This window comes from Pteronotus mesoamericanus, unplaced genomic scaffold (assembly GCF_021234165.1).
Source record: "Pteronotus mesoamericanus isolate MK-2021 breed Mesoamerican mustached bat unplaced genomic scaffold, CSHL_Meso_final scaffold_167, whole genome shotgun sequence".
NCBI classification, from domain to species: domain Eukaryota; kingdom Metazoa; phylum Chordata; class Mammalia; order Chiroptera; family Mormoopidae; genus Pteronotus; species Pteronotus mesoamericanus.
Window position 1 is genome coordinate 16,749,585 of NW_026555308.1, and position 27,478 is coordinate 16,777,062.

A 27,478-nucleotide genomic window follows, 5' to 3' on the forward strand; every position below is an offset into this window, starting at 1 on the left:
CCGGATGAACTGGAGTGGCAGAAACTGCAGAGTCACTGTCTCTGAAACAGAAAACAACATTGCTCTGCCTTCCCCTAAACCCCCTCCAATGGTGTTCCTTATCTCAGAAAATAGCATGATTATGTCCCAGTTGCTCAAACTAGCAACTTGGGAGTCCCCCTTGATCCCACTTTTCTTCAAAATTCTGTTTCTGCATTTATCCATTTCTCTCCCACTGCCTCAACCACAGTCCAAGCTCACTGCCCTTTTCCTGAGTCTATTCTGTTTCATAATCCACTCTCCACATGGCAGTCATAATGATCCTTTAATTTAAAGAAAAGCCTGAGGACCTTATTCCCCTTAAATCTCATCAAAGGAGCTGATAGTGGGTGTATGAGACCATACACGCACACACATTTGTTCAGTGTACATATGTGTGTATATCTTTTTTTCAAAATGTTTACATTGGTACCTAAGGAAAAGTCAATTCTTGTTTACAACTCCTTCCTAATCTGGGCCCCACCATATTGCGGCTACTCCATCGAACACGTTTTCCTCTTCCTTACTTGCCCCAGCCATATGGAACCACCACAGTTCCCCGACACATTTTCCTCTTAGGATTTTAAATGTTTTTCCATTTTTCTCTTTGACTAAACTGTTATTTTTCTTTTTTAAACCACTTTATTGAGCTACGATCAATATAGAAAAAAGCTATTTGATTGGTACAACCTGATAAGTTTGGAAATAAGAATACACACGTGAAACAATCACCACAACCTGTGTCGTCAATATATCCAACATCTCCAAAAGTTTATTCTTGTACTCTTTATTTATTATTATTTTTACTACTGTCATATTACTATTTTGTGATAATACTTAAATTATATAATCATCTCAGTAGATGCAGAAAAAGTACTTGACAAAATTCAACATCTGTTCATGATAAAAACTCTTAACAAATTAAGAACGGAAGAAACATACCTTAACATTCTTAAGCCCATATATGATAAGTCCACAGTTAATATACTCAATGGTGAAAGGTTGAAAGCTTTTCCTCAAAGGTTAGGAATAAGGCAAGAATACCCACCCTCACCACTCCTATTTAACATAGTACTGAAAGTTCTGGCCAGAGCAATCAGGAAGGAAAAAAAAAATGAGCAGCATCAGAATTGGAAAGCAAGAAGTAAAATTGTCTCTTTTTGCAGATGACATGATTTTTATATATAGATAATTCTAGAGACACCACCAAGAAACTGTTAGATTTAATCATGAGTTCAGTTAAGTTGCAGGATATAAAATCAGCACAGAAAAATTAGTAGTGTTTCTACATACTAACAACAACAAATTATCTGAAAAAGAAAGAAAGAAAATGATCCCACTTACAATAGCATCAAAAACAATAAAATAAGCATAACCAAAAAGGTGAAATATTTCTAGTCTGAAAATGATAAGACATTGATTAAAAAAATTGAAGGCACAAATAAATGGAAAGGTATTGTATGTTCATGGGTTGGAAAAAGTTAATATTGTCAAAACATCCATATTACCAAAAGCCATCTATAGATTCAATGCAACCCCTATCAAGATTCCAATGGCAATTTTTACAGAAGTAGAAAAAAAAGAACAATCCCAAAATTTGTATGGTACCACAAAAGACCCCAAATAATAAAAGCAGTCGTGAGAAAGCAGAACAAAGTGGGAGGTACCACACTTCCTGCTTTCAAAACTGTAATATAAGGCACTAATAATTGCCCTTCCCGGTGTGGCTCAGTTGGTTGGAGCAATCTCCCATACACCAAAATGTTGGGGGGTCGAGTCCAGGTCAGGGCTCATACACAGGTAGCAGGTTTGATCCCCAGTTGGGGTACATATGGGAGGCAAGCAATCGATGCTTCTCTCTCACATCAATGTTGCTCTCTCTCCCCTACCCCCTTCTGTCTCCCTCTCTCTCCCAAACCAATGAACACATTTTTAAAAAATTTTAAAAATAAGGCAATAATAATCAAAACAGTAGGGTACTGGCACAAAAACAGACAAACAGATCTATGAAACAGAACTGAAAGCCCAGAAATAAACTGAAGCATATACAGTCAACTAATATTTGACTAGGGAGCCAAAAATACTCTATGTAGAAAAGAGTCTCTTCAATAAATGGTGCTGGGACAACTGGATATTCACATGTTAAAAAATAAAACTAAACCCCTATCTTACACCACCCACAAAAATAAACTTGAAATAGATTACATGCCTAAATGTAAGACCTGAAACCATGGAAGTCCTAGAAGAAAACATAGGAAAAAGTAGCTCCTTGACATGGGTCTTGGCAATGATTTTTTTTTTTTTTTGGATAAGACACCTAAAGCACAAGCAATAAAATAAATAATAAAAAGCTTCTGCACAGCAAAGAAACAATCAACAAAGTGAAAAGACAACCTAAGGAATGAGAAAAATATTTGCAAAACATATATCTGATAAGTTAATATTCAAAATATATTTAAAAACTCATATTATTCAATAGAAAAAACCAAATAATCCAATTTTTAAAAATGGGCAAAAGACCTGAATAAAGATTTTTCTAAAGACATACAAATGGCCAACAGGTACATGCAAAGATGCTCAACATTACTAGTCATTAGGGAAATGCAAATCAAAACCACAGTGAGATGTCACCTCACACCTTTAGAATGGTTGTCATTAAAAAGACAAAAGTAATAAATGTTGGCATACATGTGGAGAAAAGGGACCCCTGGTGCACATTGTTTGTAGGATTGTAAATTGGTACAACTACAATAAAAACAGTATGAAGGATCCTCAAAAAATTAAGAATAGAATTACCACATGATCCACCAATTCCACTTCTGGGTATATGTCCAAAGAGAATGAAAACACTAATTCAAAATGATATCTGCACCCTCATGTTCATAACAACATTATATACAATTGCCTAGACATGGAAACAACCTAAGTGCTTATTGATGGATGAATACACATACACACACACACACACACACACACACACACACACACACACAATGATTCATTATGTATCCATAAAAAATGAGGAAATCCTGCCATTTGTGACAATATGGATGGACTCCGAGGATATTACACTAAGTGAAATAAGTCAGGCAGAAAAAGACTAATACTATATAATCTCACTTTATATGGAATCTAAAAAAAAAAAGCCCTATACTCATCAAAAAAAGAGATCAGATTTGTTGTTACCAGAGGCAGGGGGTGAGGAGAGAAGAAATTGGAGAAAGGTGGCTAAAAGATATAAACTTCCAGTTAAAAGATAAATATTTAGTAGGGCTATAACATACAACATGATGATATCATTGCTGCTGTATGAGATGTATGAAAGTTGTTAAGAGAGTAAATCCTGAGTTCTCACACAGGAAAAAAAGTTTTTTTTTTGCTTCTCTTTTTATTGTATCTATATGAGATGGGTGCTAAATACACTTAATGCAGTTATCATTTCACAATATATGTAAGTCAAACCATTATGCTGTACACCTTAAGCTTACACAGCAATATATGTCAATTATATCTCAAAATAAATAAATATTTTCAAAAGGACACAACAACATATACACCCTCTAAGTAAAATTTTTTAAATTTTAATTAATTAATTTATTTTTCTAAATACATTTCTCTCTGCCTTCCCCCCACCACTTTCCCCTGCCCCCTCCCCCCTCTCTCTCCCTCAGTCCTTCCCCACTTTGGTTTTGTCCATGAGTCCTTGCTATATGTTCCTTGACTTGCAAATTTTAAAGTATATAATAAGTATTAATGATAGGCATGAGGCCATGCAGTAGATCTCTAGGACTTATTCATTTCAAATGACTGTAATGGCCTGGAATATTCTTGCTCCCTCACTTCACTCCTATGCTCTCTGTGTCTATCTAAAGTCAAGTCATTTTTAAAGTCTTAATCATCATTTCTTTGGGGAGGCCTATCCCAACTCCCTAGACTGGGTTATTTTCCTTTGATATATTCTCCTATAGCATTCCCTATTCTATCTTTTCATACTCATCACATTGGTAATTAATTGTTAAATGAATGGATTCTCTGCCTGATCATAAATTTCATGGAGATAGAGACCATGTCTGTCTACAGTGGTATTCCCAGTGCAAGTGCCTGCTGGAGTAGAGAAGGCACTCAACCTGTCTCCATTATATTCAAAAGCACTTGATCTGTTGGCCACCTATAATACATGCATTTAGATTAAAATCCAGTCTGTGGAATCCAAAGGCCTACTGTATCCCCAGATGAGGCCAGGAACTTTGCTCTAAATTTTATCATAGATATACTCTAACCCTGCACTTTGAAGACATTCATATGTCCAGATCAATGCCAGGAGCTAAGTGAGAACCAAAGACTCAAATAGTCTAGAGTTTAGGAAACCTAAGCAGAACTGATGGTCTGGTCCCCTCCAGGAGGAACCATTTTCCAAATCATGACATTCAACAGACATAGCAGACTTGAGCCCATGGGTTCCAAATGGAAGACAAAGGTCACAAGAGGCTTCTGGACTTTGGAATCTAGAATGTCAGGGGTTTCGGAAAGGGCAAGAGGAATCCATCCTGATTAAGACAGGTGCTGGACAGCAAGTCTCGGTCTCACAGACAGAGGAGTGGCTGGGATGGGGATCAGAGCACCAGTCTCATGTTTCTGCTTGAGTTAAGACATCCATCTTCTCTTGCCTGCACACATCAGCACTTCTGGTTCTTGGACTTGCAGACTCAGTCTGGGACTGTATATATCCCCTGATCCTTAGGCCTTCAGACTCAGACTGAATTATACCACCTGCTTCTCAGAGATAAGAGACAAGGTGGCAGCAAAACTATGAACAAGAGATGGAACAAGAGTGACCAGTATGAGCGGCAGAGTCCATGTTTGTTTGGAGGTCTGGGGCTTTGGCCATCCTAGGCAGCCCATAATTTCTAAACAACCCCTCTGAAGGGAGCAATTCTTTAAATTTATTGATGAAGTTATCCTGGTTGGCTCAGGAACCGTGGGTGACCCTGCAGATCTTCAATGACTTGAGCTCAAGTGGAAGAGGCTAGGCAAAGTGGCAAGGATGCCAATCTTGGGCCCACCTGAGTCATCAGGACAAGGGTATGGTCTGGGGCATTATGAACTATGCAACCAGCAATTGCAGCACCAAGGTCAAACTCTGCTTTTTGATATTATTGTTATCCTGTACAAATTAAAATATAAGTTCTTTGCCCATAATTCACCCGGACATGAGTTTGAATGCATTACTTGGGGCTGTTGTGGAGCTTCTGGCAAAAGCTGCTCCCAGGGGAAGGCCCTAGGGCTGGGAAAGGTATGGGAAGAAGGTTATCATATTTGTGGGTCCCCATATCCTCTCATTTACTTCCCTTCGTCTTGGGTCCTTGGTCTCACAAACATTTTTAACAACAGTATACACAAGCACAAATCTTTTTTTTTTTTTTAATTCAGTCTTTGAGGGCCCTATTCAAGTCAAGACACTTTCTGATAGTTTGAGGATCTGACAGTGTCTTTCTAGTATCTTCCTTTAGGAATGGCTGCCTGACAGGATTCAGCAGTCTTGTGTGTCACTCTTTTCTATGCGGGTTCAGAATAAGTAGAGCCTTCTTCCCAAAGAAGACTGACATACTGGAGGAATCTGAAGCCATCTGATTTTACTCCACCTAAAAGTGATCTACCTGCTCTTCTCTCCTTAGAGAATTTTTCTTCTCTTACCATTTAGATATGTTACAATAAAATGCCTTGTTAAAGGTTTCTGATTAATGTTACTCAGAAAAAGATGAAAACTTTCCATTTCTAATCTCATTTTTCTCAGTCCTAGGAAGATTCCTGCCCCCCTTAACTGTATTGTATCGGTTGTTTTGGTCACAGGCAAGCTGCCTTTCATCTGAGCAACAGCCCTGGAGTCAGCCCTGAACCACAGTAAGACTGTCTATTCTTCCCATTCTTGTGACACTACTTACTGAAGAATTAAAAAGTAATGAAACCTTTCAGAGAATAGTTAGAAAGATTGCAGATGGACCTATTTCTTGGTGAAAAAAAATCCAAAAGAAAAAATGGTGTTCTCATATTGAAAGCTTTCCACTTAACTAAAGCATACGATTTTGTATCATTTCTTCTAGTTAATTTATATAAATGTATGGGTGTCCACTGTATGAAAATTATTTATGTGTGTTTATATTACACAGATCAGATTTTTTTTCCAAGCAGTGGATATGGATTACCTAAAAATGTATTTATTATTCACCTAATTTGTGCTCTTAGCAGTATAAAATAGCACAAAATGAAAGGAGAAACAATATTATTTGTAAAACAAAGCACCTTACATAGATTATTTGAGGTATAAGGGAGCCCTGTCCAGGAACCTTGCAGTTACCTGGTCCAGATACCTGCGCATAAAGGAAAAAGCAGATCCTGTTACCTAAGGGGAGAGGGGTGTAATGTTGGTGCTAATGAGGAGAAAGGACTTACTCTGAGCCTACAGTGGCCATGAGGACACTTAGAGGAGGGCCTTTAAGCATGTAGACTCTGACATGGGCTCCTTTCTGATAAAAGCCTGTATTTTCCAGGAAATTGGTTAAGGTCAGGGTGTAGACCCCATGGCTCTTAAACTTGACCATGGAAGGCTTATTACAACACAGGATGCAAAAACAGCAGAGGAATAAGCGGAAGCTACACTAACCTCCTCCCAGAACCATCTGGAGTTACAATTCAATTGTAGATAAATCATCCTGAATAACCAACTGAACACTAGCTGGAGAGAAGCCTTATAATCAAGGACATGCAGAAGAAACCACGTCACCACAACAAGACTGGTAGGGAGTGTGGAGAGGATGCGAGAGGGCTGGTGGGCTCCACAGGTGGCAGCTGAAGTTCTGGAGGGATATTTCAGGGGATGAGTGGTTCCCTCTGAGAAGTGTGAGGTCTAAACACCATACTGAGCTCCGCAGCCTACAGCTACAAAGCTGGAAAGGAACCCAGGTAACACCCAGTTGTGGAAAGCTGCAGGGTTTTTGTCTTCCAGGGAGAGATGGCTGGAGACACAGAGAACCTCTTAAAGGGCCAGCAAATACAATATCATTTGCAGCCACTTATCCTAGGCTCCAGTAGAGGTAGGGCAGAGTGGCCTAGAGACACTTGAGGAGAGTCTGGGCCTGGTGGCTCTGGGGAGGGAACTGAAGGGACAGACACCAGGTTCCTGTGCTGAGTCATTCCCCATACTGCAGAAACCATTCTCAGGCAAAGAACTCCTCTCCAAATGGCATCAGCCTGAAGGGAATAGCCCTGCCTGCAGGAATTACCCTTTCTCACCCAGTGGTGCTTTTGCCTGGCTGCTGATTACAGCTTGATTAGCTTAACAACTGATCAGTTTAACCACTGATTAGTTTAACAGGTAAGGTAGAACATACAAAGAAATAGCCAAAATGGGAAGGCAAAGAAACACACCCCAAAGGAAAGAACAAGAGAATTCTCCAGAAGAACTAGATGAAATGGTGGCAAGCAATTTATCAGATAGAGAGTTTAGAGTTATGATTATAAGGATACTCAACAGCATGAAAAAAGACATAGAAACCATAAAAAAGGACCGGTCAGAAATAAAGAATGCAATATCTGAAATAAATAATATACTGGAAGGAATAAACAGTAGGTTAGATAAAGCAGAGGACTGAATCAGTGTTTTGGAAGACAAGGTAGAAAAAAACATCCAGGCAGAGCAGCAAAAAGAGAAAAGAATTTAAAATAAAGAGGAAAGCTTAAGAAACATTTTAGACAACATGAAGTGTATCTACAAATGTATTATGCGAATACCAGAAGAAGAAGAGAGGGAGCAAGGGATCGAGAACCTATTTGAAAAAACAATGACTGAAAACTTTCCTAATCTGGTGAAGGAAAAAGTCACCAAAGTCCGGGAAGCTCAGAGAGTTTCAAGCAAACTGAACCCAAACAGGCCTACACCAAGATATGTCATAAGTAAAATAACAAGGCTTAAAGACAAAGAGAGAATCCTAAAAGCTGCAAGAGAAAAGCAGATAGTAACCTACAAGGGAGCACTAATTAGACTGGCATCTGATTTACTCAACAGAAACATTTCAGGCTAGAAGTGAGTGGTGTGAAATATTCAAGGTGATGAAAACCAAGGACCTACAACCAAGACTATTTTATCCAGCAAGGGTATGATTTAAAATCAAAGGAGAAATAAGCACCTTCCCAGACAAGAAAAAACTAAAGGAGTTTGTTACACCAAACCAATAGTGCAATAAATGTTAAAGGACTTGCTTTAGGATGAAGAAAAAGAGAAATAGAGAAAGAAAAAAAAAACACAGAGGAAAACAGTCTAACAATAGAATGGCACTACATACATATCTGTCAATAATCACCTTAAATGTAAATGGCTTAAATGCTCCAACTAACAGACGTAGGGTAGCTGAATGGATAAGAAAACAAGACCCATCTATATTCTGCTTCCAAGAGATCCACCTCAGATGGAAAGAAACACACAGACTAAAAGCAAAGGGTTGGAAAAGGATAATTCATACAAATGGAAAAGAAAGAAAAGCTAGAGTAGCAATACTTATATCTAACAAAATAGACTTTAAAACCAAGGCTATAGTAAAAGACAAAGAAGAACACTTCAAAATGATAAAGGGAACAATACAACAAGAGGAACTAACCCAGGTAAACATTTATGCACCCAACATAGGAGCACCTAAATAAGTAAAGCAAATCTTGATGGACATAGGAGATGGACAGGAATACAGCTATAGTTGGGGATTTTAACACCCCATTGACACCAATGGACTAATCTTCCAGACAGAAAATCAGCAAGGAGACAGCATCCTTAAATGACACACTAGATGAAATGAATTTAATTGATATCTTCAGAGCATTTCACTCCAAAGCAGCAGAATATACATACTTTTCAAGTGTACATGGAATGTTTCCTAAAACAGATCACATGTTAGGACACAAAACAAGACTCAATAAACGCAAGAAGATTGAAATCATATCAAATATCTTCTTTTACCACAATGAGAAATTAATCAAAAGAACACTGAAAACACATGAAGACATGGAAGTAAATAACATGTATTAAGTAGTAAATGGGTCAAAAGGAAATCAAGGAAGAAAACAAAAGGTACCTTGAAAAAAATGAAAAGGAGGACACAACAACTCAAAATCTGTAGGACACAGGGAAAGCAATCCTAAGAGGAAAATTCATAGCATAACAGACCTGTCTCAGGAAACAAGTAAAAGCCCAAATAAACAATCTAACTACACACTTAAAGGAACTTGAAAAAGAACAAAGCCCGAAGTGAATAGAAGGAATGAAAAAATAAAGATAAGAGAAGAAATAAATGAACTAGAGTCAAAAGATCAAAATGATACAAAAGATCAATGAATCCAAGAGCTAGTTCTTTGAAAAGATAAGCAAGATTGACAAACCTTTAACCAGACTAATCAAGAAAAAAGGGAGAGGACCCAAATAAATAAAATCAGAAGTGAAAAAAGAGAAATAACAACTGACACCAAAGAAATACAAAGGATTGTAAGAAAATATTGTGAACAATTATATGCCAACAAACTGGACAACCTGGATGAAATAGATAAAACTCCTAGAACTTCCAAACTTCCAAAAATAAATCAGGATGAATCAGAGAATATGAATAGACAGATTACATGTAATGAACTTGAAGCAGTAATCAAAAAACTCCCAACAAATAATAGCTCTGAACCAGATGGCTTCACAGATGAATTTTACCAAATATTCCAAGAGGAATTAACAGCTCTCCTTCTCAAATTATTTCATAAACTTCAAGAGGAGGGAAGGCTCCCAAACTCATTATATGAGGCCAGTGTTATTCTAATTCCAAAACCAGATCCAGATACTACAAAGAAAGAAAATTACAGGTCAATATTCCTGATGAACACAGATGCTAAAATCCTCAACAACATATTAGCAAACCGAATATAGCAGTATATCAAAAAGATCATACACCATGATCAGGTGGGATTTATACTGAGGATGCAAGGTTGGTACAACATTTGCAAATCAATAATTGTGATTCACCACATAAAAAAAATGAAGGATAAAAACCACATGATCATATCAATAGATGCAGGAAAAGATTTTGATAAAATCCAACATTGATTTGTTATAAAAACTCTCAGCAAAATGGAAATAAAGGGAACATACCTAAACATAATAAAGGCCATATATGACAAACCCACTGCCAGCATCATACTCAACTGGCAAAAACTACAAGCATTCTCCCTAATATCAGGAACAAGATAAGGATGTTCACTTTTACCTCTCTTATTGAACATACTACTAGGAGTCTTAGTCACAGCAATCAGACAAGAAGAAGAAATAAAAGTCATCCAAATTGGAGAGGAGGGAGTAAAACTATATTTTCAGATGACATGGTACTCTACATAGAGAATCCTAGAGATTCTACCAAGAAACTACTAGAATGGATAAATGAATTCCACAAAGTAGCAGGATACAAAATTAATATACAGAAATCAGTTGCATTTTTTATATGCCAATAATGAACTAACAGAAAGGGAAATTAAGAAAACAATCCCATTCATGGTTTCTTCAAAAACTAATAAAATACCTAGGAATAAACCTAACCAAGACTATAAAAGACCTGTACTCAGAAAATTATAAGATACTGAAGAAAGAAACTGAAGACACAAATAAGTAGAAGCACCTATTGTGTTCATGGATAGGAAGAATTAACATCATCAAAAATATCCAATCTACCCAAAGCAATCTATAGATTCAAAACAATGCCTATCAAGATTCCAATGACATGTTTACAGAAGTAGAACAAACATTCCAAAAATATATGTGGAACCACAAAAGGCCCCACATAACAACAGCGATCCTGAGAAAGAAGAATAAAGTGGGAGGAATCATGCTATCTAATACCAAACTATACTACAAGGCTATAGTAATCCAAACAGCCTGGTACTGGCATAAAAACAGACACATAGATCAATGGAACAGAATAGAGAGCCCAGAAATAAACCCACACCTTTAATTCAATTATTAAGTCAAATATTAAGTAGATTAATACTTGACAGAGGAAGCAAGTACATACAATGGGCTAAAGATATTTATTCAAAAAAACGGTGTTGGGAAAATAGGACAGATAAATGCAGAAAAATTAAACTAGACCACCTTCTTATACCACACACAAGAAAATATTCAAAATGGATCAAAGACTTAAATGTTAGACCCAAAATCATAAAAATCCTAGAAGAAAAGATAGGCAGCAAAATCTCAGATATCACTCATAGAAATTTTTTAACAGATATAACTCCCCAGACAAAGGAAACAAAAGAAAAAATAAACAAATGTGACTGTATCAAACTAAAAAGTTTTTGCACAGCAAGGAAACCATCAGCAAAATAAAAAGACAACCCACAGAATGGGAGAACATATCCCCCAATACGTCTGATAAGGGGTTAATATCCAAAATTATAAAGTACTTAACAAAATTTAACACCAAAAAAACAAACAACCCAATTAAAAAATGGTCAAAGGACCTGAATAGACACTACTCCAAAGAGAACATAAAGATGGCCAATTGACCTGTGAAAAGACACTCAACATCACTGATCATCAGAGATTGCAAAATAAAACCACAATGAGGTATCATCTCACACCTGTCAGAATGGCTGTCATCAATAAATCAACAAACAACAAATGCTGACGAGGATGTGGGGAAAGAGGAGCCCTTTTGCATTGTTGGTGAGAATGCCAATTGGTGCAGCCACTGTGGAAGGCAGTATGGAGATACCTCAAAAAAACTGAAAATAAATCTGTCCTTTGACCCAGTGATCCCACTTCTGGGAATATATCTGAAGGAATCCAAAACACTAATTCAAAAGAACATAAGCACCCCTATGTTCGTTATAGCATTATTTACAATTGCCAAGATATGGAAGCAGCCCAAGTGTCCATCAATAGATGAGTGTATAAAACTACTATGGGATATTCACACAATGGAATTCTACTCGGCCATTAAAAAGAAGAAGATATTACCTTTGGTGTTGATGTGGTTGGAACTAGAGAACGTTATGCTAAGTGAAATAAGCCAATCAGAGAAAGACAAGTACCATATGATTTCACTCATATGTGGAATCTAATGAACAAACTGAACCAACAAGTAAAATGGGGACATGCTCATAGATGGATGCAGATGACAGCTAATGGGGGTGAGGGGAGGTTAGACGGTAGAGGGATTAAGCAAAAGGAAAAGGGACTCATGGATATGGATAAGTGTGGTGATTGCTGGAGGGTAGGGGGGTATAAGTGGATTAAATGATTATAAAAAAAATAAAGATTAAATTAACACACACACACACACACACACACACACACACACGTTGCTGGACCCCACCCCAGAGTGTCTGATTTAGAAGGTCTGGAGTGGGATCCTAGAATCTGCATTTTTAACAAGTTCCCAGATGAGGTTGCTGCTGTTGGTCAGGGATCACACCTGGAGAACCGCAGAATGCTGTGTAGACAGTGGTTACAAGGACCCTGAACCCAGGCCTTGGTCTTTATGGCAACAACAGCACTCAATTCCTGTTTTAAGAGTCAACAGAAAATCAAGGCCTGTATGGAGTCAGCTTGCAGCTCACAGGAGGACATGGCTAATGGGAAGAAAGAGGCATAAACCTTCTCCATCTCCAGCATGGATACTAGATATGTTTGGGTGTACAATAAGAGGCAGTTTGCACATGAAGATGGTATCCAGGTCCAATCCATCTGGCACTCTCATAAAAGAAAGCAGGCAGCAGAGCTGAATTGCTGCAGAGAAGACAAGTCAGAGGGCAGGTTCTGAGGCCATTCAGTCCAACCTGTTCACAAGGCGTGTGTGGAGTAGAACTTGCCAGCTCCTCAGCTGGTGGCATAGAGGCTTTGGGCTGTGCTTTGAGGTGGAAACAGGTGCCCCTCTTCTTCAGGAATGGGTACAGCCACACAGGACTTGGTCACCACCCTCATCATGGAGTCTGACCTTTGCCAGGTCTAGGTTGATGAAAGCAAATGGTTCATAGTTGTGGGGAGACCAACATCTTAACAAAGCTTAGCAGTGAGTCCTACTGTTGCATCCTCTGTCTCCTAATGATACAGCCTATGGTGGAAACCAAATCTTGGAGTCCGACCTGTCCCTGTAACTCCCACCTGTGTCCCTGACTCCATAGGGACAGCATTCTACCCATCATCCTGTTCTCCCCTCTATTGGTAATGAGGTCTTACCCTTCACTGGCTTCCTTCTCATAGCATGTAGAGACATGCAAATCTCTCCTATCTTAAAAATGAAATTTAAAAGCCTCAACTCTCTCAATTCAGGGCTTCATTCAGCTCCTTTCTCTCATAGATAAGTGCCTGGAACCAGTTATTACCTCCCATTAGGCCATCAGCTCATTCCAATCAGGTTTGTCTCCACTGCCCCACTGCTTCTACTCATGTTAAATCCCAACAGGCATTCACTCAGTCATTAATCTAATAGATGTCTATTGAGCCATGTGTCAGGCATGGTTCTGAATGCTTGGGATGCAAAGATCTGTGCTCCACAGAGCTTACAATCCAGTAAGGGGAAAGTACAGAAAGACAATACACATGGTAAATAAGTAAATGCCATGGCATGCTAGAAGCTGATGAGAGCTAAGGAAACGAACAGCAGAGCAGCACAAGGAGGGATGAAAAGATGGGAGCAGGGCCAAGTTCAACATGCTAGGTCCAGATCTTTGTCTTCGATTAAATCCAAAACTGATGAAAGACAGCATATTAGCTATAATAACATATTTATGGATTTTTAGTTGCTGGGTTTTATCATGAAATCCCATGCAAATTCCCTCGAGGAAAGAACCCAGCCTGGAAACAGAAGCACAGAAAGAATCTGTGATCTCCAGAAGGAAGTGATTTTAGGATCCAGAGAAGGTCCCCACCAGCTCCTTTGCTCATGTAGCCTGGTCTTTCATTACATCATGGGGGCACAAAGCCTTTCATTCCACAAAGGGGACCTAATCGTAGATGAGGGGCCACTGGGGAGTCTTAAAGGCACTGAGCAACTAGGGATAAGCCAGTAAAACCATAAACAGAGCAGGCTCTGATTAGGGGTAGGGATTCTGCCCTGAGTACCTGCCTGTTAGAACAAAATCGAGAATACAACAGAGGAAAGTGGAAGAAATTCAACAAACTTTAAGCCTTACAATTGTGCCCTGAGTCATTTCCAACAAGCCTACTTTTAGGGCCTTAGGTATGCAAACATTCAAGACATGGGGCAACAGCCACAGAGACCCCTGGAGGGCATCCTCCCAACACTAATTCTTTGCAATGTGGAGGAAGCCTTGCACTTGGCAGGAGAAGCAAGTCTACATGTTAAGTGGTTGCCAGGATCTAAAGGAGTCCCCTCACCTCTTGGTGGAGTTTGCTTCTCTAAGCTCTAAAAAAAAAATAAGAGGTTGGAATACATGAATGTGTCCAACTTTTTTTAAAAGTGGATTTTTTCCCAAACAAAATCTTAGGCAATACCCAGTACATAAAATGTCTAACGGTGGAAGTGATCTAGGCCAGAGACCCAGCAAGAGGCCCGTTCCATATCCTCCTCACTCCCCTCCCCTATCATTCCCCTTAGAAGCATTTCTGAGGCAAGGGAGAGTCCCATAGAACATAGTCCTTCTCTCGACTGGCATCTTATGGTTCTACAATGTACATGAACCAGTAAAATTCATAGAATGGCAATACTAATTTAAAGAGATAATTTAATTTTAAGAAAAATTTAAGGAGAGAATGATACTGGAAGAGAATGGGAAACAAATTCTCTGGCAAATGCCCAGAGTGAGTGACCTAGGCATGCATGAAATTGTTCAGCCCTTCCAGCTGAACCTGGCAAAGCCCAGGATTCCCTGTCGAAGGAGGGGTGACAATCTTGCTGGAACATCCTCAGGAGTAGGCAGAATAAAGGAATCTGTCACCCACCAGCTAAAGAAGCTTTAAGTACACATTAAGATGACCAGACAGTTTTGTTCACAAATGTGAGCAAATCAAGAATAAAGGAGATGCCATGTTACAAACCTTGATTCCAAGTTCAATATTTTCTCCTCCATACACATCCATCCCAGGGTCCAGAAGACCGATTTCACCGAAGAACTTCCTGTTGACCACGAAGGAGCAGCCAATCATGGCTGGTGTCCTGTGGAAGGGAGAGAGAAGCTAAAGTCAAAGTCATGTGACATATACATGAGCACACATACACTAGAACTTTACTCAGATCCTAGAAAGAGGGAAATCCCATCGTTTGCAACACAGATGGGCCTTGAGGGCATTTTGCTCAGCGAAGTAAGTCAGACAGAGAAACACAAATGTCCTCACTTACATGTGGAATCTAAAAAAGCTGAACTTGAAGTAGAAACAGAGAATGGTGGTTACCAGGGACTGGGGGGACAGGGAAAAGGGGGAGATGTTGGTCAAAGGGTCTAAACTTGCAGTGAGATGATGAACAAGTTCTAGAGATCTGATGCACAGCATAGCGATTATGGCCAACAATTACTACATTGTAAACTTCAAAGTTGTTAAGAGATAAGATCTTAAATGTTCTCATCACAAAATGAAAGGATAATTATGTGACATGATGCAGGTATTAGCTAATGCTATGGTGGTAATCATATTGCAATATATAAATGAACCAAATCAACATGTCATGTACCTTCAACATACATAAGGTTACATGTCAATTATATCTCAAGTAAACAAAAAGAAGCGAATGTCATTAAGTATCAGTAAACGCATTGGTACCAGAAGCCCTTCACAGACACCATCATAACAGATGCCGGGCTGCACTCTGGCCAATCTAGTAACTTCCGGAAGACCTCAATTCCCACACCCCAACTCTCCACAAAGCTGTGTTTTAGCTTCTGGCAAACTACGGGACCCAAAGCATCTAGGGATAACCAGCACCTTTGTCCCTTGAACAAGAATAGGTCTCACATATCATGTGAAGTCTGCAAACATGGAAACTGGTTCTCACTGCATGTCTGGTGACAGCTGTATGGCAGGATGAGCATCCATGGGCCATCTTAAAGAAGCTTAGAGGTGAGGGCCAAGATGTGTCGGTCCCCTGTCCCAGGAAGAAGAGCTTTTTGGGGGCGTGAAGGGAAACTGGAGAAGGGAAGGTCAAAAGGAAGAGGCCTAGACTGCACATTGCAGTAGGAGAAGGTGAATCAGGATGCTGGTCCTTTCAGAGGGAAGAAGACTCAGAGGAGACCCCTGGTGTCCAGAGGGGTCAATAATAAACCACAGAGAGACCACCTCAGTCCACAGAGAAAGGGTGCTGAATGGGAAAGAAAAACGGTATCTACAGGGTAGCCATTGGCCATCAAGTCTGGAAACAAAGATTAACATTTTATTTTGTACTTATTAATCCTCCTGATTATTTCTTCTGAAGTAGGCTAAAGGTGCAAGTTGAACTCCATGAAAATCAGAGACAAAAACCATCTGAGGCAGCACATCATGGAGGCACGTGCAGGCATCAATGGAAATGTGGCATTAATCTACCACATTCACTGCAATTTTGCATGAAGCAAGGAACCATGCATCGCTAATGAGCGACAACCCACTGATGCATTTTACATATTACATTACATTATCTTATATTACATCCTGTACTGTAGTGAATATCAACAAATCCTTTATGTCTTTTCATTTCTGTTTCTAGCCTTTATAGGTACCCTCGTATAATAAATCCATTCAGCAAATATTTGCTCAGCACTTACCACATCTAAGGCATTTTACTGGTGCTGTGGGGGATAAAGAAACAAACAGTATGCTTCCTTCATTCAAGGAACTATGAGTTCTTTTTTATTATTATTATTATAGCAGCCATTTATTGAGCAACTACTATGTGTCAAACACAATGCAAAGCACTTTCCTACACTGTCTCACTTAGAAACCTCCACAGCCTTGTGAAGGAGGTAGAACCACCTCTATTTAAAAATCAAGCCCTATGTGGATTTAGTGACCTGTCCCTGAGTCACAGAGGAGAGGTTAGAAATCGTCCAGTTTCAAAGCTCTTGACTTCAGCCCTTGTGATTTGTGGCGCTGTCTGGCAAATGCTTCATGGAGGAGCTGGCAAAACCCAAGCTGCCAAAGGCCAGACATGCCATTAAGATGTTTATATGGGCAAAAGAGGCATCCCATCCAGGAGGCCCAGTGAAGCTCCTCTGGGGCCACTGGGAAGGTATTAGGTGGCATTCTCTAGAGCTGAACTACATAGTCCTCAGTCTCAGGTCTTCATAAGCTCCTTCTGATTCTGAACTTGCCTTTGACCTCTATGTCCACATTTCTGACTCTATGGAATACCTGTTGCTACCCACAAGACAGGGCAGTGGTGAAGCACGCTGGGAAATGCAGTATTGAGATTTGAAAGAATCTAGTGGGAATGCTGGAGCTGCCACTGAAAACTTACTTGGGTTATGTTAATGGAGCGCTCTGGACCCCAGTTAAGCCTCTACAGAGTGCCACTGTGAAAAGATGTGAGAAGAGCCCGATGCACAGGGTAGGAGCTCAGGAAACAATGCTCCTTTGCCCTCCTACTAAGACTCATCTACATTTTTCCAGAAACCTCTTATTGATCATACCTATGTACGTAGGATGCTGCCCTCTGCTGGTGTAGCTGTGCCACCCCAGCCACACCCACCAGGACTACTGGTTCATTTTCAATCATTTCCTCCGGCCCTAGGCCCAACCGAGAGAAGCAGCAGAGTCCCAGCCTGGAAAAGCACTGTGTGAGCCCATCCCCCCACCTCAGTTAACTCAACCTAAACAGTCAATCAAATTATGTTTTTCCTGAAACCTGGACTTGAGACAGTGCTGGGAGCTAGAACTAGATGGCCCCCTCCATGTGTGGAGCACAGGCCAGCATGTGGGGCAGCTCTGGTGCACACGGCTGATGGCACGTTGGGAGGAGGCAGGTGCACAGAGGAGGAGTGAGACTGTGTCGGGTAGGAGGGACTGCCTGGTGACTTCCGCTTCCCATCTACTGAGAGGTGTGGCTCTGATCTCTGCCGGGGGTCCTGTGAGAATCCTCTGTGTCTTTGTGGTCTGTCCTCCTTGACTTAAACACTGTTTGATAGGCGTCTGTTCTTTGTCACCAAACTGTGATGATGGCACATGCTATCCCCTCCTTCTTATGACCCAAGGGCCGGGGGAGGGGAGCTTATCCCAAGCCAGAGAGGCAAACCTCACAGAAGATTCATCCTGGGAGAGCTAAACGCCAGGGTCTACCCTTGTGATGGAGAAATGCCAGAGACACGTGTGCTTGGAGACTGGAGGTGCGGCCTGGGAGTGCAGGAGCCTGCAGAGAAGGGGGGCAGGAGGCAGCCTGGTGTTAACTTGGTTTTCTAGAGAGGAATTGCCGAGCACATCAAGAAATCCTGATAAGTCACAACAATCTCCTGTAAAAAGCTTGTGCCTGGTGTCTGAAATTGTCTGATGTTAACATCTGTGTGAAGCTAAGATCCCACTCAAGTTCCTATACTTTCTACTCCTTTAAAGGCAAGCAGGACAGTTAAAAAAATCACAGGGCACTGTCAACAAACACTCAGCAGGGTGGCTTTTGACACTGCCTCTCGGGTGAGAACACTGTTTCTCTGAGATTGGCTCAGGACCCAGCTGGGCCCAACTGCACCAGCATCACCCCATGGCTCCTTAGACAATGCAGACTCCTGAGCATGGCCCAGGACCATTTACAGGACCTCATCCATCCTGTGGATCTATCCCCCCACCTGCAAACTGTCAGGTCTCCCAGACCAGAGAGGTTAGCCCTCTAATTACTCACTGTATTCCCAGAGTTAGTGTTTTGCCTCACACAGACAGGCACTCACTAGATCCTGTTAAATAAATGAATGAGTGTAACGATCTGGGTGAATGCCCCAGGTGGGGAAGGGCTCTGGGAAAGCATCCCTGTGCACCAGAGCTGCCCCACTTGCTGGCCTGTGCTCCACACATGGATGGCGCCATCTAGTTCTAGCTCCCAGCACTGTCTCAATTCCAAACCAGCTGAACTGAACCAGAACCCAAGGGCAGCAGCACATGCGCTGTAGCTAGGTCAAGAAGGGATGGGAGAGGGGGGTGATGAAAGGAGGAAAGAGAAAGGAAGAAGTGGACGGGGTGGAGGACAGAGGGGAGGAAGAAGAAAGAAGGGAGAAGGAAGTGCTGGAGGGAGGAAGAGGAGGAGAGGTGGGAGGGAAGGGTCCAAAGCACATAACTTTCATAGTCATGGAGGGTAGACAGGATTCTTCTCCTTCCAGGCCCTTTTAGATCATCCTCTGGGGAACATCTTCCTATGTCAATCAGACTGATATTTTAATATAATTGGCTTTATCTGGATGCTATTTTTGGTTGTGGTGATGACGAGGGAATTCACAGTTTAGATCACATTGGGTCCCCTGTTGGCTGGTCACTGCTCTCTCTATTCAGTATATTTGACCAGGTTCTACCCCAGAAGCCCTGGGATTCCTCCTGACAGAACAAAGAGGTCTTCTGGCGCCTCCTCATTAAAAACAGGTCACTGCAGGTGCCCAGGCCTGTTCCAGGACCCCCAGGAGGGCTGGTGTTGAAACCCAAAGATGGAGGGCAGGAGGCAGCTCCTAATGCAATGAAAACATGGAATGAACATGTGATCATCAGTGCTGTAGGCTGGCCTATGAAATGATCCCCTAAAAGCTACAGACAAAAATCTGCCACAGTGTCAAGAAGACTGCAGCAGCACTGTTCCATGTCTTGGCTCTAACAAGGCTGTCCCTGATGGGGATGGTGGAAAAGAGAGGCCACCAGTGGCCTGCAAACCAGCCCTTGAGAGGGAGGCAGCCTCCCCACTGAGCCGAGACCCCAGTCCTGCAAACAGCATGGCTCTGAGGCTTGCCCATTGTGCAGGCAGCTAATGGATGGTTGGCGAATGTGGATCCTAAATAGTTGAGAGACACATCCTCACCAACGGGTAGGCCAATTCTGGAACTACTTGACTAGACTAATGATGAGTAGCTGTCCTCTCTGTATGGCGAGAAACAGGTCACCACCACACGACAGAAAGACGCCACTGGGCCCTTACCTGGGGCCCACCGTACGAGTTAGTCAGACTTGTCCTTACAATCAGTAGGCCAAAAGCCAAATGTGACCACCTTCCCCTCCAAGGCTCCCTCACCACCTGCCCAGCCACATAAGGTATAGTTGATGGCAATTCAGGGCTGATGAAATTCTGGAACGCGAGCCAACAGCTTCATTCTCCAAACACAATGGCAGCAATGACCACCATTTGTGCAAACATTTCCAGTCAAAATCATTAAAAAATGCTAATAATATTAAGGGATCTGCCAAAGTCTAATAGCTCTATTTCATAGGAGATGAACAGAAATGAATAATAATCACTGTTATTGTTGCTATTACACAGAATATATGCAACATACACAACTCTTCCAGCTGAGAGAGAGATGAGAAAAGAGGGAGATGAGTGAGGATAGGGTGGCAGTCCAGGAAATTTCACCAAAAAATGTAATACTTTCTCAATGTCAATGCTTCCTTTTCTCATGGTTGACAAAGACCCATCTTTATTCTAGATATTTCCCCTCTTGAAAACCCGTCACAGGCTCCTTATTCTTGCCTGAATTAAATACAGGCTCTTCCTGGGGACCCCTGCCCTCCTTAGTACCTCCCCAGCCAATGCCCCAGACGCCATGACCTGGTGGCCCTGGGCTACGTGTGGTTCAGGAAACATGTCCAGTCTGTGCTTGTACCTCCTTCTCCAGAACTGTCCACCATGAAATCCTCTGCATCTATCCAAGTCCTACCCACACTTCAAAACACTTCTTTCTTTTTTGAAAAAGAAATATTTCTTATGTTACAAAAAACTACTACAGAGTGCTTAAGAAAATATACCTCAATAATAATAAGAAAAATTAACAGACTTTTATACATAGTAGAAATAACATCTGCATTCTCTGACCATAAGCATTCAATTCTGTGATTAACATCCATCCCCCATCACACAGTTTACCTCCTCAAGCATCTGGGACCTCCCGTCCATGGGCCCTCCCACCTTACAGTGGACACCCTCCCCTGTGCCCTCTGTCCCCGTCCTGCCCAGCTCAAGGCTATGGTCCACTGTTGGATGGTGCCCTGGCATGCGCCTCTCTGTTGTTCTCAGCGGCAAAACCCTAAGGCTGATCAACACAGTGCTTCACCTATTCCACACCTGTATCGCACAGCTGGACCTGGTTAGAGAAATATGTAACCACGTGGGCTAATTTCACTTTAAGTGCAGGACCATCAGTCTCCAGTGTGTCCTCATGGCTGCCCTTCACTCCTGCTATAGGTCCCTACCTGCTTCTCTCTCATTCTCCTAGAAGATTCTGTGTAGGCCTTCTCCTCCCTCTCAAACATCCAATACCTCCTCCTCCTTCCTCATCCTCAACTGATGAACTTGCCTCCTACTTCCCTAAGAAAGTAACAAAAAAGAGAGAATGTCCCACAACTACCCACTTATCAGTATCAACTTCTCTTCCCTTTGCTATAATTGACCATCCATGCTGTTAGCTGAGGCCAACCTGTCCTCTCTTGCTATGAAAGGAACTCACTCCAGCAACCCCTTCCCCTAAATACACCTGATTCAATATCTTTCCTTATTTTCTGGATTCTCGATGCTTTGGTACCTGGGACCTTGCTGACTGGGGAGATATGCCCCTCTCAGGGAAGCCAATTCTTAGAGAGAGCAAAGACCCACTGGGGAGTGTTACTTTCTAATGCAAAACAACCAACCCAAAGCCCACAGTCCCAGCTACTTCCTCCATCTGGCTGTTACCCTCTAGGAGGCAATGTTCCTCTGCCTTGGTCCTCCCAGGGCCAGGCACCAGAAGACTGGAGAGAGCCCACCCAAAATACTCCAACCAGCCAATCCTAAGCCCGATGTGCTGTGTTCCCTGTCCTGGTCATTCCATCTCACAGTGAAGACTCAGGACCCTGTCTTCCCCTCTTTCTGCTACCTGACTGACTCAGGGGCTTCCCCATATGGCCCTGTGTGGCCAGGCAAGCCTCTTCCTCATGGAAACTGTAAGTAACAAACTTTTTTTTTTAATTTATTTTTAGAGAGGGGAAGGGAGGGAGAAAGAGAGGGAGAGAAACATCAATGTGTGGTTGCCTCTTGCACACCCCCTACTGAGGACCTGGCCCACAACCCAGGCCTATGCCCTAGACTGGGAATCAAACCAGCAACCCTTTGGTTTGCAGGCCGGCACTCAATCCACTGAGCCACACCAGCTAGGGCACAAACTATCTTTTTAATGGCCATCATCTCCTGATCTGTTGTCCTCTGCATACCTGAGTAAAATAATCATCGTATCAAACATTTTAGAACAAACTGCACATCAGCAGCTCCCCTCCACAGTGGTTCATTCCTAGCAGCTTACACAGCCTACCAATCCCCATCCTGACCCACCTGCATTACAGCTGCCCTCTCTCTTTTTGCTCCCCTTACAGCAAAGCCCCTTGAAAGGGCTGTCTGTACATGGTGCCTCTGATTCCTCTCTCTACTTTTCTTCTAAACCTGTTCAAGCAGGCTTTCCCCCTCACCATTCCACACAAATGCATATGTCAACCTCAGAGATGACTTATCCTTTGAAATCCAATGATCAAGTCACAGTCCTCATCATGTGCACTCTACTAGCTGCATTTGACACAGTGGATTATTCCCTTTTCCTGGGAGCAGGATCTCCACTGGCCATCCAGGGCCCCAAGCATGCCTGGCTGTCTTCCCAAACACTCTTTTCAATATCCTTTGCTGCTTCTCCCTTTTCTCCCTGATATTCAAGGTAGAAGGGCACCAATGCAGAGCCCTCAGATCGCTCCTCCATCTACACTCACTCCTTGGGGATCGAATGGCTTTCAGGAATATGTATATTTGAATAGCTTCTAAATTTACACTCCAGCCTGAATCTTTCCTCTAAACTTCAGACTGGTATATCCAACTTTCTACTCAATGTCCCTAGTATGTCTAAGAGTTTCCTCAGACATGCTTGAAATGGAATTTTTAAACTTCCTTCCACTCAAACCTGTCCCACCCAGTCCTTCCTATCATAGGTGATGTCAACTTCAAATGCTGAGGTTAAAACCTCAGTATCTGCTTTGGTGCCAATCAGGTAGAAAATATATCTACCTTCAAACTATATCTGGGCTCTGGCAACCCCTCAACACCTTCACCACCATCAGAGTACTGCCTGAATTACCACAGCAGCCTCTGAACTGGTTTCTGCTTCCACCCTTGCTCCCCTTCAGTCAACTCTAAACACAGCATCCAGAAAGAAACACAGCATCCAGAGTGAAACACAGACCAGACTGTGCTTCTGCTAGAAAGACTCTCCATTTCCTTCGGAATGAAAGCCAGAGCTTCACAATGGCCCACGAGCCTCCATCTAAATGGTCTGTGTTCTTGGAGCTTCTCTGACATCCTCTCCACACCCTCTCTGCTCCAGCCACATTTCTAGGCACACACCCCAGATAACTGAGAACAGGTATTCCAAAACCAACTTGTACACACATGTCCAGAGTACCATTATTCACAATAGCTAAAGGGTTTAAACAACCCAAATGTCCATCAATGGATGAATGGATAAACAAACTGTAGCATATCCATACAATGGAATATTTCTCAGCCAATAAAAGGAATAAAGTTCTGTTACATACTTTGACATGGATAAACCTCAAAAACATTATTCTAAGTGATAGAAGCCAGAAACAGAGTCATATGTTATGTGATTCCATGTATATGAAATGTCCAGAACAGGTGAATCCATAAAGACAGAAAGCAGACAGGTGGTAGTCAGAGGCAGAGGGGAGGGGGTAGTGGGTAGTAGGGAGTGACTGCTTCATGGGTATGGGGTTTCCATTCTGGGTGATGAAAATATTCTGGGAGTATATAGTGCTGATGGTTGCACAACACTGTGAATGTACTTAATGCCACTGAGTTCTGGGCTTAACGTGGTTAAGATGATAAATTTTATGTGTATACAGAAAAAAATTAAAAAAAACAATAAAAAATACTGAGCTGGTGATAACAATCCTTGAACTTGCTTTAGCTGTCATAGTACATTATAAATGTAAAGTCAGAATTTCCAATTGCCATTAGAACAGACGGCAGGAGACTGGAGGGGTGGTTCTATCTCCATTCTTACCTTCCATTCACAAAGACAGATTTTCCAGCACGCTGAAGGTAAAGTCCCAAAATGTTTCAAGTCTTAGCCCAAACACCGTATTTTCAATCTGGAGTGAAGAGCACAGGCACTCTGGTCCTCACTCTAGGATGGGAGGGGACCGTGGCCCCAGGGCTCAGGGAAGGCACACTAACCTAAAAGGCCTGCTCCTTCTGGGCAGTCATCCAAACATCTGTGACTCAGTTTCTTCATTAGTAACCTGGGCAAGAGATTCTCCGGGATGATATAAGAGGACTGTGGTGAGAATCAGATGAGATAATGAAAACAGATGTCCTCTGTGCATGACAATGTGCTCAACACATGCGAATTGTTATTGAGAACTTGAAAAAAACAAAGATGAGCAATGAAGGACAGAAGGATAGGTAGGCAGAGTTGGTGGGGGGAGTGTGGGCAGGGAGGGAGGAGCTGGTGAAGATCCTGGCAAATGGCGTTGCTCCAGGAAAACAGTTCAGGTCTAGAAAGAGACCAGCAGAGATGAAGTTCTAGGAGGAAAGTGAAGTGAGGAAGTCTGGTACAACATGATATAGTGGTGTGAATTCTGAGGTGAGAATTGGGGACAGGCATGTGAAAACATACCCTAGGGGAAGAAGTGAGACAGTCACAGAAACGCCTGTCCACCCGCAGTGACAGGGTCGGGGACACCTGCTCCATAGATGGCCCAGCCCAACCCGGGGTGATCTTCTCTCAGCTTCATGACTGAGTGCAGAGTCTGCCTATACATGAGGAGTCCAAGAGAACATGTGTGAAATCCCACCTCTCCATTGCCCCTAGGAACTGATCAATTCTGAACAACTTTTCCTCATTTGCAGGGAGGGATTTTGAATCAGGATCAAGTGTATCCCTCATTTGTGCGCTTGTTCATCTGATCAACCAGCATTGTGAGACAATGGAGATTCTTTTGCTGGACTAAGTCCCAAATACTTGAGGATATAAAATCACGTTATACCTTCCTAGTGACCAGGAAAACACTATTTCTTTGTTGTTCCTCAGGAAAAAAAAAATGATTTCTGGTTGAAGCCATGCTACCCCGTGTTATTTTTTGGTGAGCAAAACTGTGGGAGGGGGAAGAGCAGGCTTCACTAGTGGAGAGGAAAGGAGTTAGAAAATGGAGGACTGGGTGACGTGCTGTCCTCAGAATGAGGTTTCCTTTGGTAAGGGTCTCCTCTCTGCCCCTGTTCAGTGACTGCTCCTACCAGGTTATGAGCGTGTCACTGTGGCTGGCAGAGTATTGGGGCCAGGGTGTCTGCATTTTGCTTTGCCCTGCTTGCCTTTTACCTTCTGCTGCTCTTGTAGGTCACGGCCACTTGTCTCTGGTGGCCACATCTCCAGATTCATGTCAGGCTGAAACCAGGGGCCCCAGGCTCATCCTGGTTTCTCTTTTCATGATTCCAGTGGGCCTCCCTTGCTGGGACTTGCTATCTTTCTCTGCTCTCAAACTCAAACACCTGCCATTTTTATTGGCCCCAGCTCTGCCTCAGCTATTGCCATGGCTTGTTGCTGAGTACCTTCTACTGACAAGGCGCCAAGTGTAGAAAAAACATATAAAACTCAATACCATCTCTGTTGTCTTGTATGACTTTCTGCAAATCCTGTTCTCAGAGTACAATCAGCACTAGGTAGTTTGATGGTGTTGTCTACTTCAGCAATACTCACAGGTAGCTTGGCTAATCAAAATGCTCTTATTTCAGTGCACTTGGTTACAATACCATACACCATGAATTCTTTTACACCACTTCCTAATCAACAGAATGAGTGTCTGATGTGGATGTTGCCCTTCCTCAGTCACCTTCTAGCATAGACATTGATATGTTCAAGTGACCAAAAGATAGGCCAGGAAGGGAAAGGAGAGCAGGTGTGCACTATATCACTCAGGCCCACCACACCCTGAACCGAGCAAATGGTTGCATTTGGTGTTGCATTGGAGTAATTCATAATTATTTCTAAGCCTCAAAGCAGCTCTACTTGGTAGATAGTGTTAGCCCCACCTTCCAGCTGAAAACGCTGAGGCTAACAAAGGGTTGGTTGAACTGTCCAAGGGCAGACATATGCAATTAAGTGTGGAGCCAGGAACAGCCATTGGTGTCTGACCCCACAGTCTAAGTGTCCTGCAGCCTCACCAACAAAATCATTGAAAATTGTCAGCAGTTAAGAGCTTCACACCAAGTAGAATAAGTGGTCCCGCTCTGAAGATTTCTGGGAACTTGCAGCTGCTAAACAGTAAAAATACAATCTCAGGGAAGGAGTTTGTTGCTTGCATAGAATTCTCAGCTGGCACAGTACAGTAATTTAATACTCAGAGTTCCATTTGCCTCTGCTATACATATAAACAACAAACGGGTAAGTCCCACTGCCTTTTTAAAAATCAAATGCTGTCTCCAGCACACAAATATCTCACAAGAAAATAGGACCCAGAGGCCGCTGCTTCACCTGTTAAGTGCAGGTAGCACATTCCCTTTTGTTGCTGAAAAGATAATTCACACTGAAACAACATCTTCCTCCAGATTGGGAAGTGAATTGTCTGAGTATGAAGAGCCTTTCCCTGTGGAGGATAAAGGAAGTGCTCATCCCTCTGGAGTGTGATTTTTCACAGATGCAGAAAACACCGATGGGGATTGAAGTTGCCAGTCCCAAATGCACCTCCTTGGCTGATTACAAAACAAAGACCATATAGAAACTCTCTCGTAAATGTTTTCTAAAGGTAATTTTCTCAGCATAACACTTTGCTCTTTGCTAATTATATTTTCTTTGGGAAATTGGTTTGCAAAAAATCCATTGAAGATGATTTTTGTAAAAGCACAAAGTTTCTAAAGAAGTGGAAACACATGGAGCTATTGCCAGTCATGGACACTGTGTGCGTGTGCACATGTGTGTGTTTGTCTCTGGATAGCTCATATGAGATGAAACATATTTGGTTGGATGTTTGGGAAAGAGGGAAAGAGAAAAAGAGGAAGGGTCTAGAACATAGGTTGGCAAGCTACACCACCTGTTTTTGTCCAGCCAGACAGCTAGGAACTTTTTTATATTTATAATCAATTTAAAGATGAGAACACTAGCATTGAACCTCAGTGAAGGAAAATACTACCCCTCCCCAAATAAAATTCACCTTTCATCATTAGTAGACCTGAACTCCAAAAAATTATATGCATTACTACTACATTTTGGATTTCATCAGTAAAATATTTGCGTAAATTTGTTTTTGCTC

The 27,478-nt window shown here is 42.0% G+C and overlaps 1 protein-coding gene across 3 annotated transcripts in view; it reads right to left on the reverse strand.

The window, feature by feature from the left end:
- The window catches only part of GALNT17 (polypeptide N-acetylgalactosaminyltransferase 17), a 413,010-nt gene that overhangs the window by 81,014 nt on the left and 304,518 nt on the right, over positions 1-27,478 (reverse strand). For all 3 annotated transcript variants that reach the window (XM_054589692.1, XM_054589691.1, XM_054589693.1), the window contains one exon: positions 15,095-15,212. In XM_054589692.1, the coding sequence (XP_054445667.1) occupies positions 15,095-15,212 (118 nt within the window). The remainder of the gene's footprint in view (positions 1-15,094; positions 15,213-27,478) is intronic.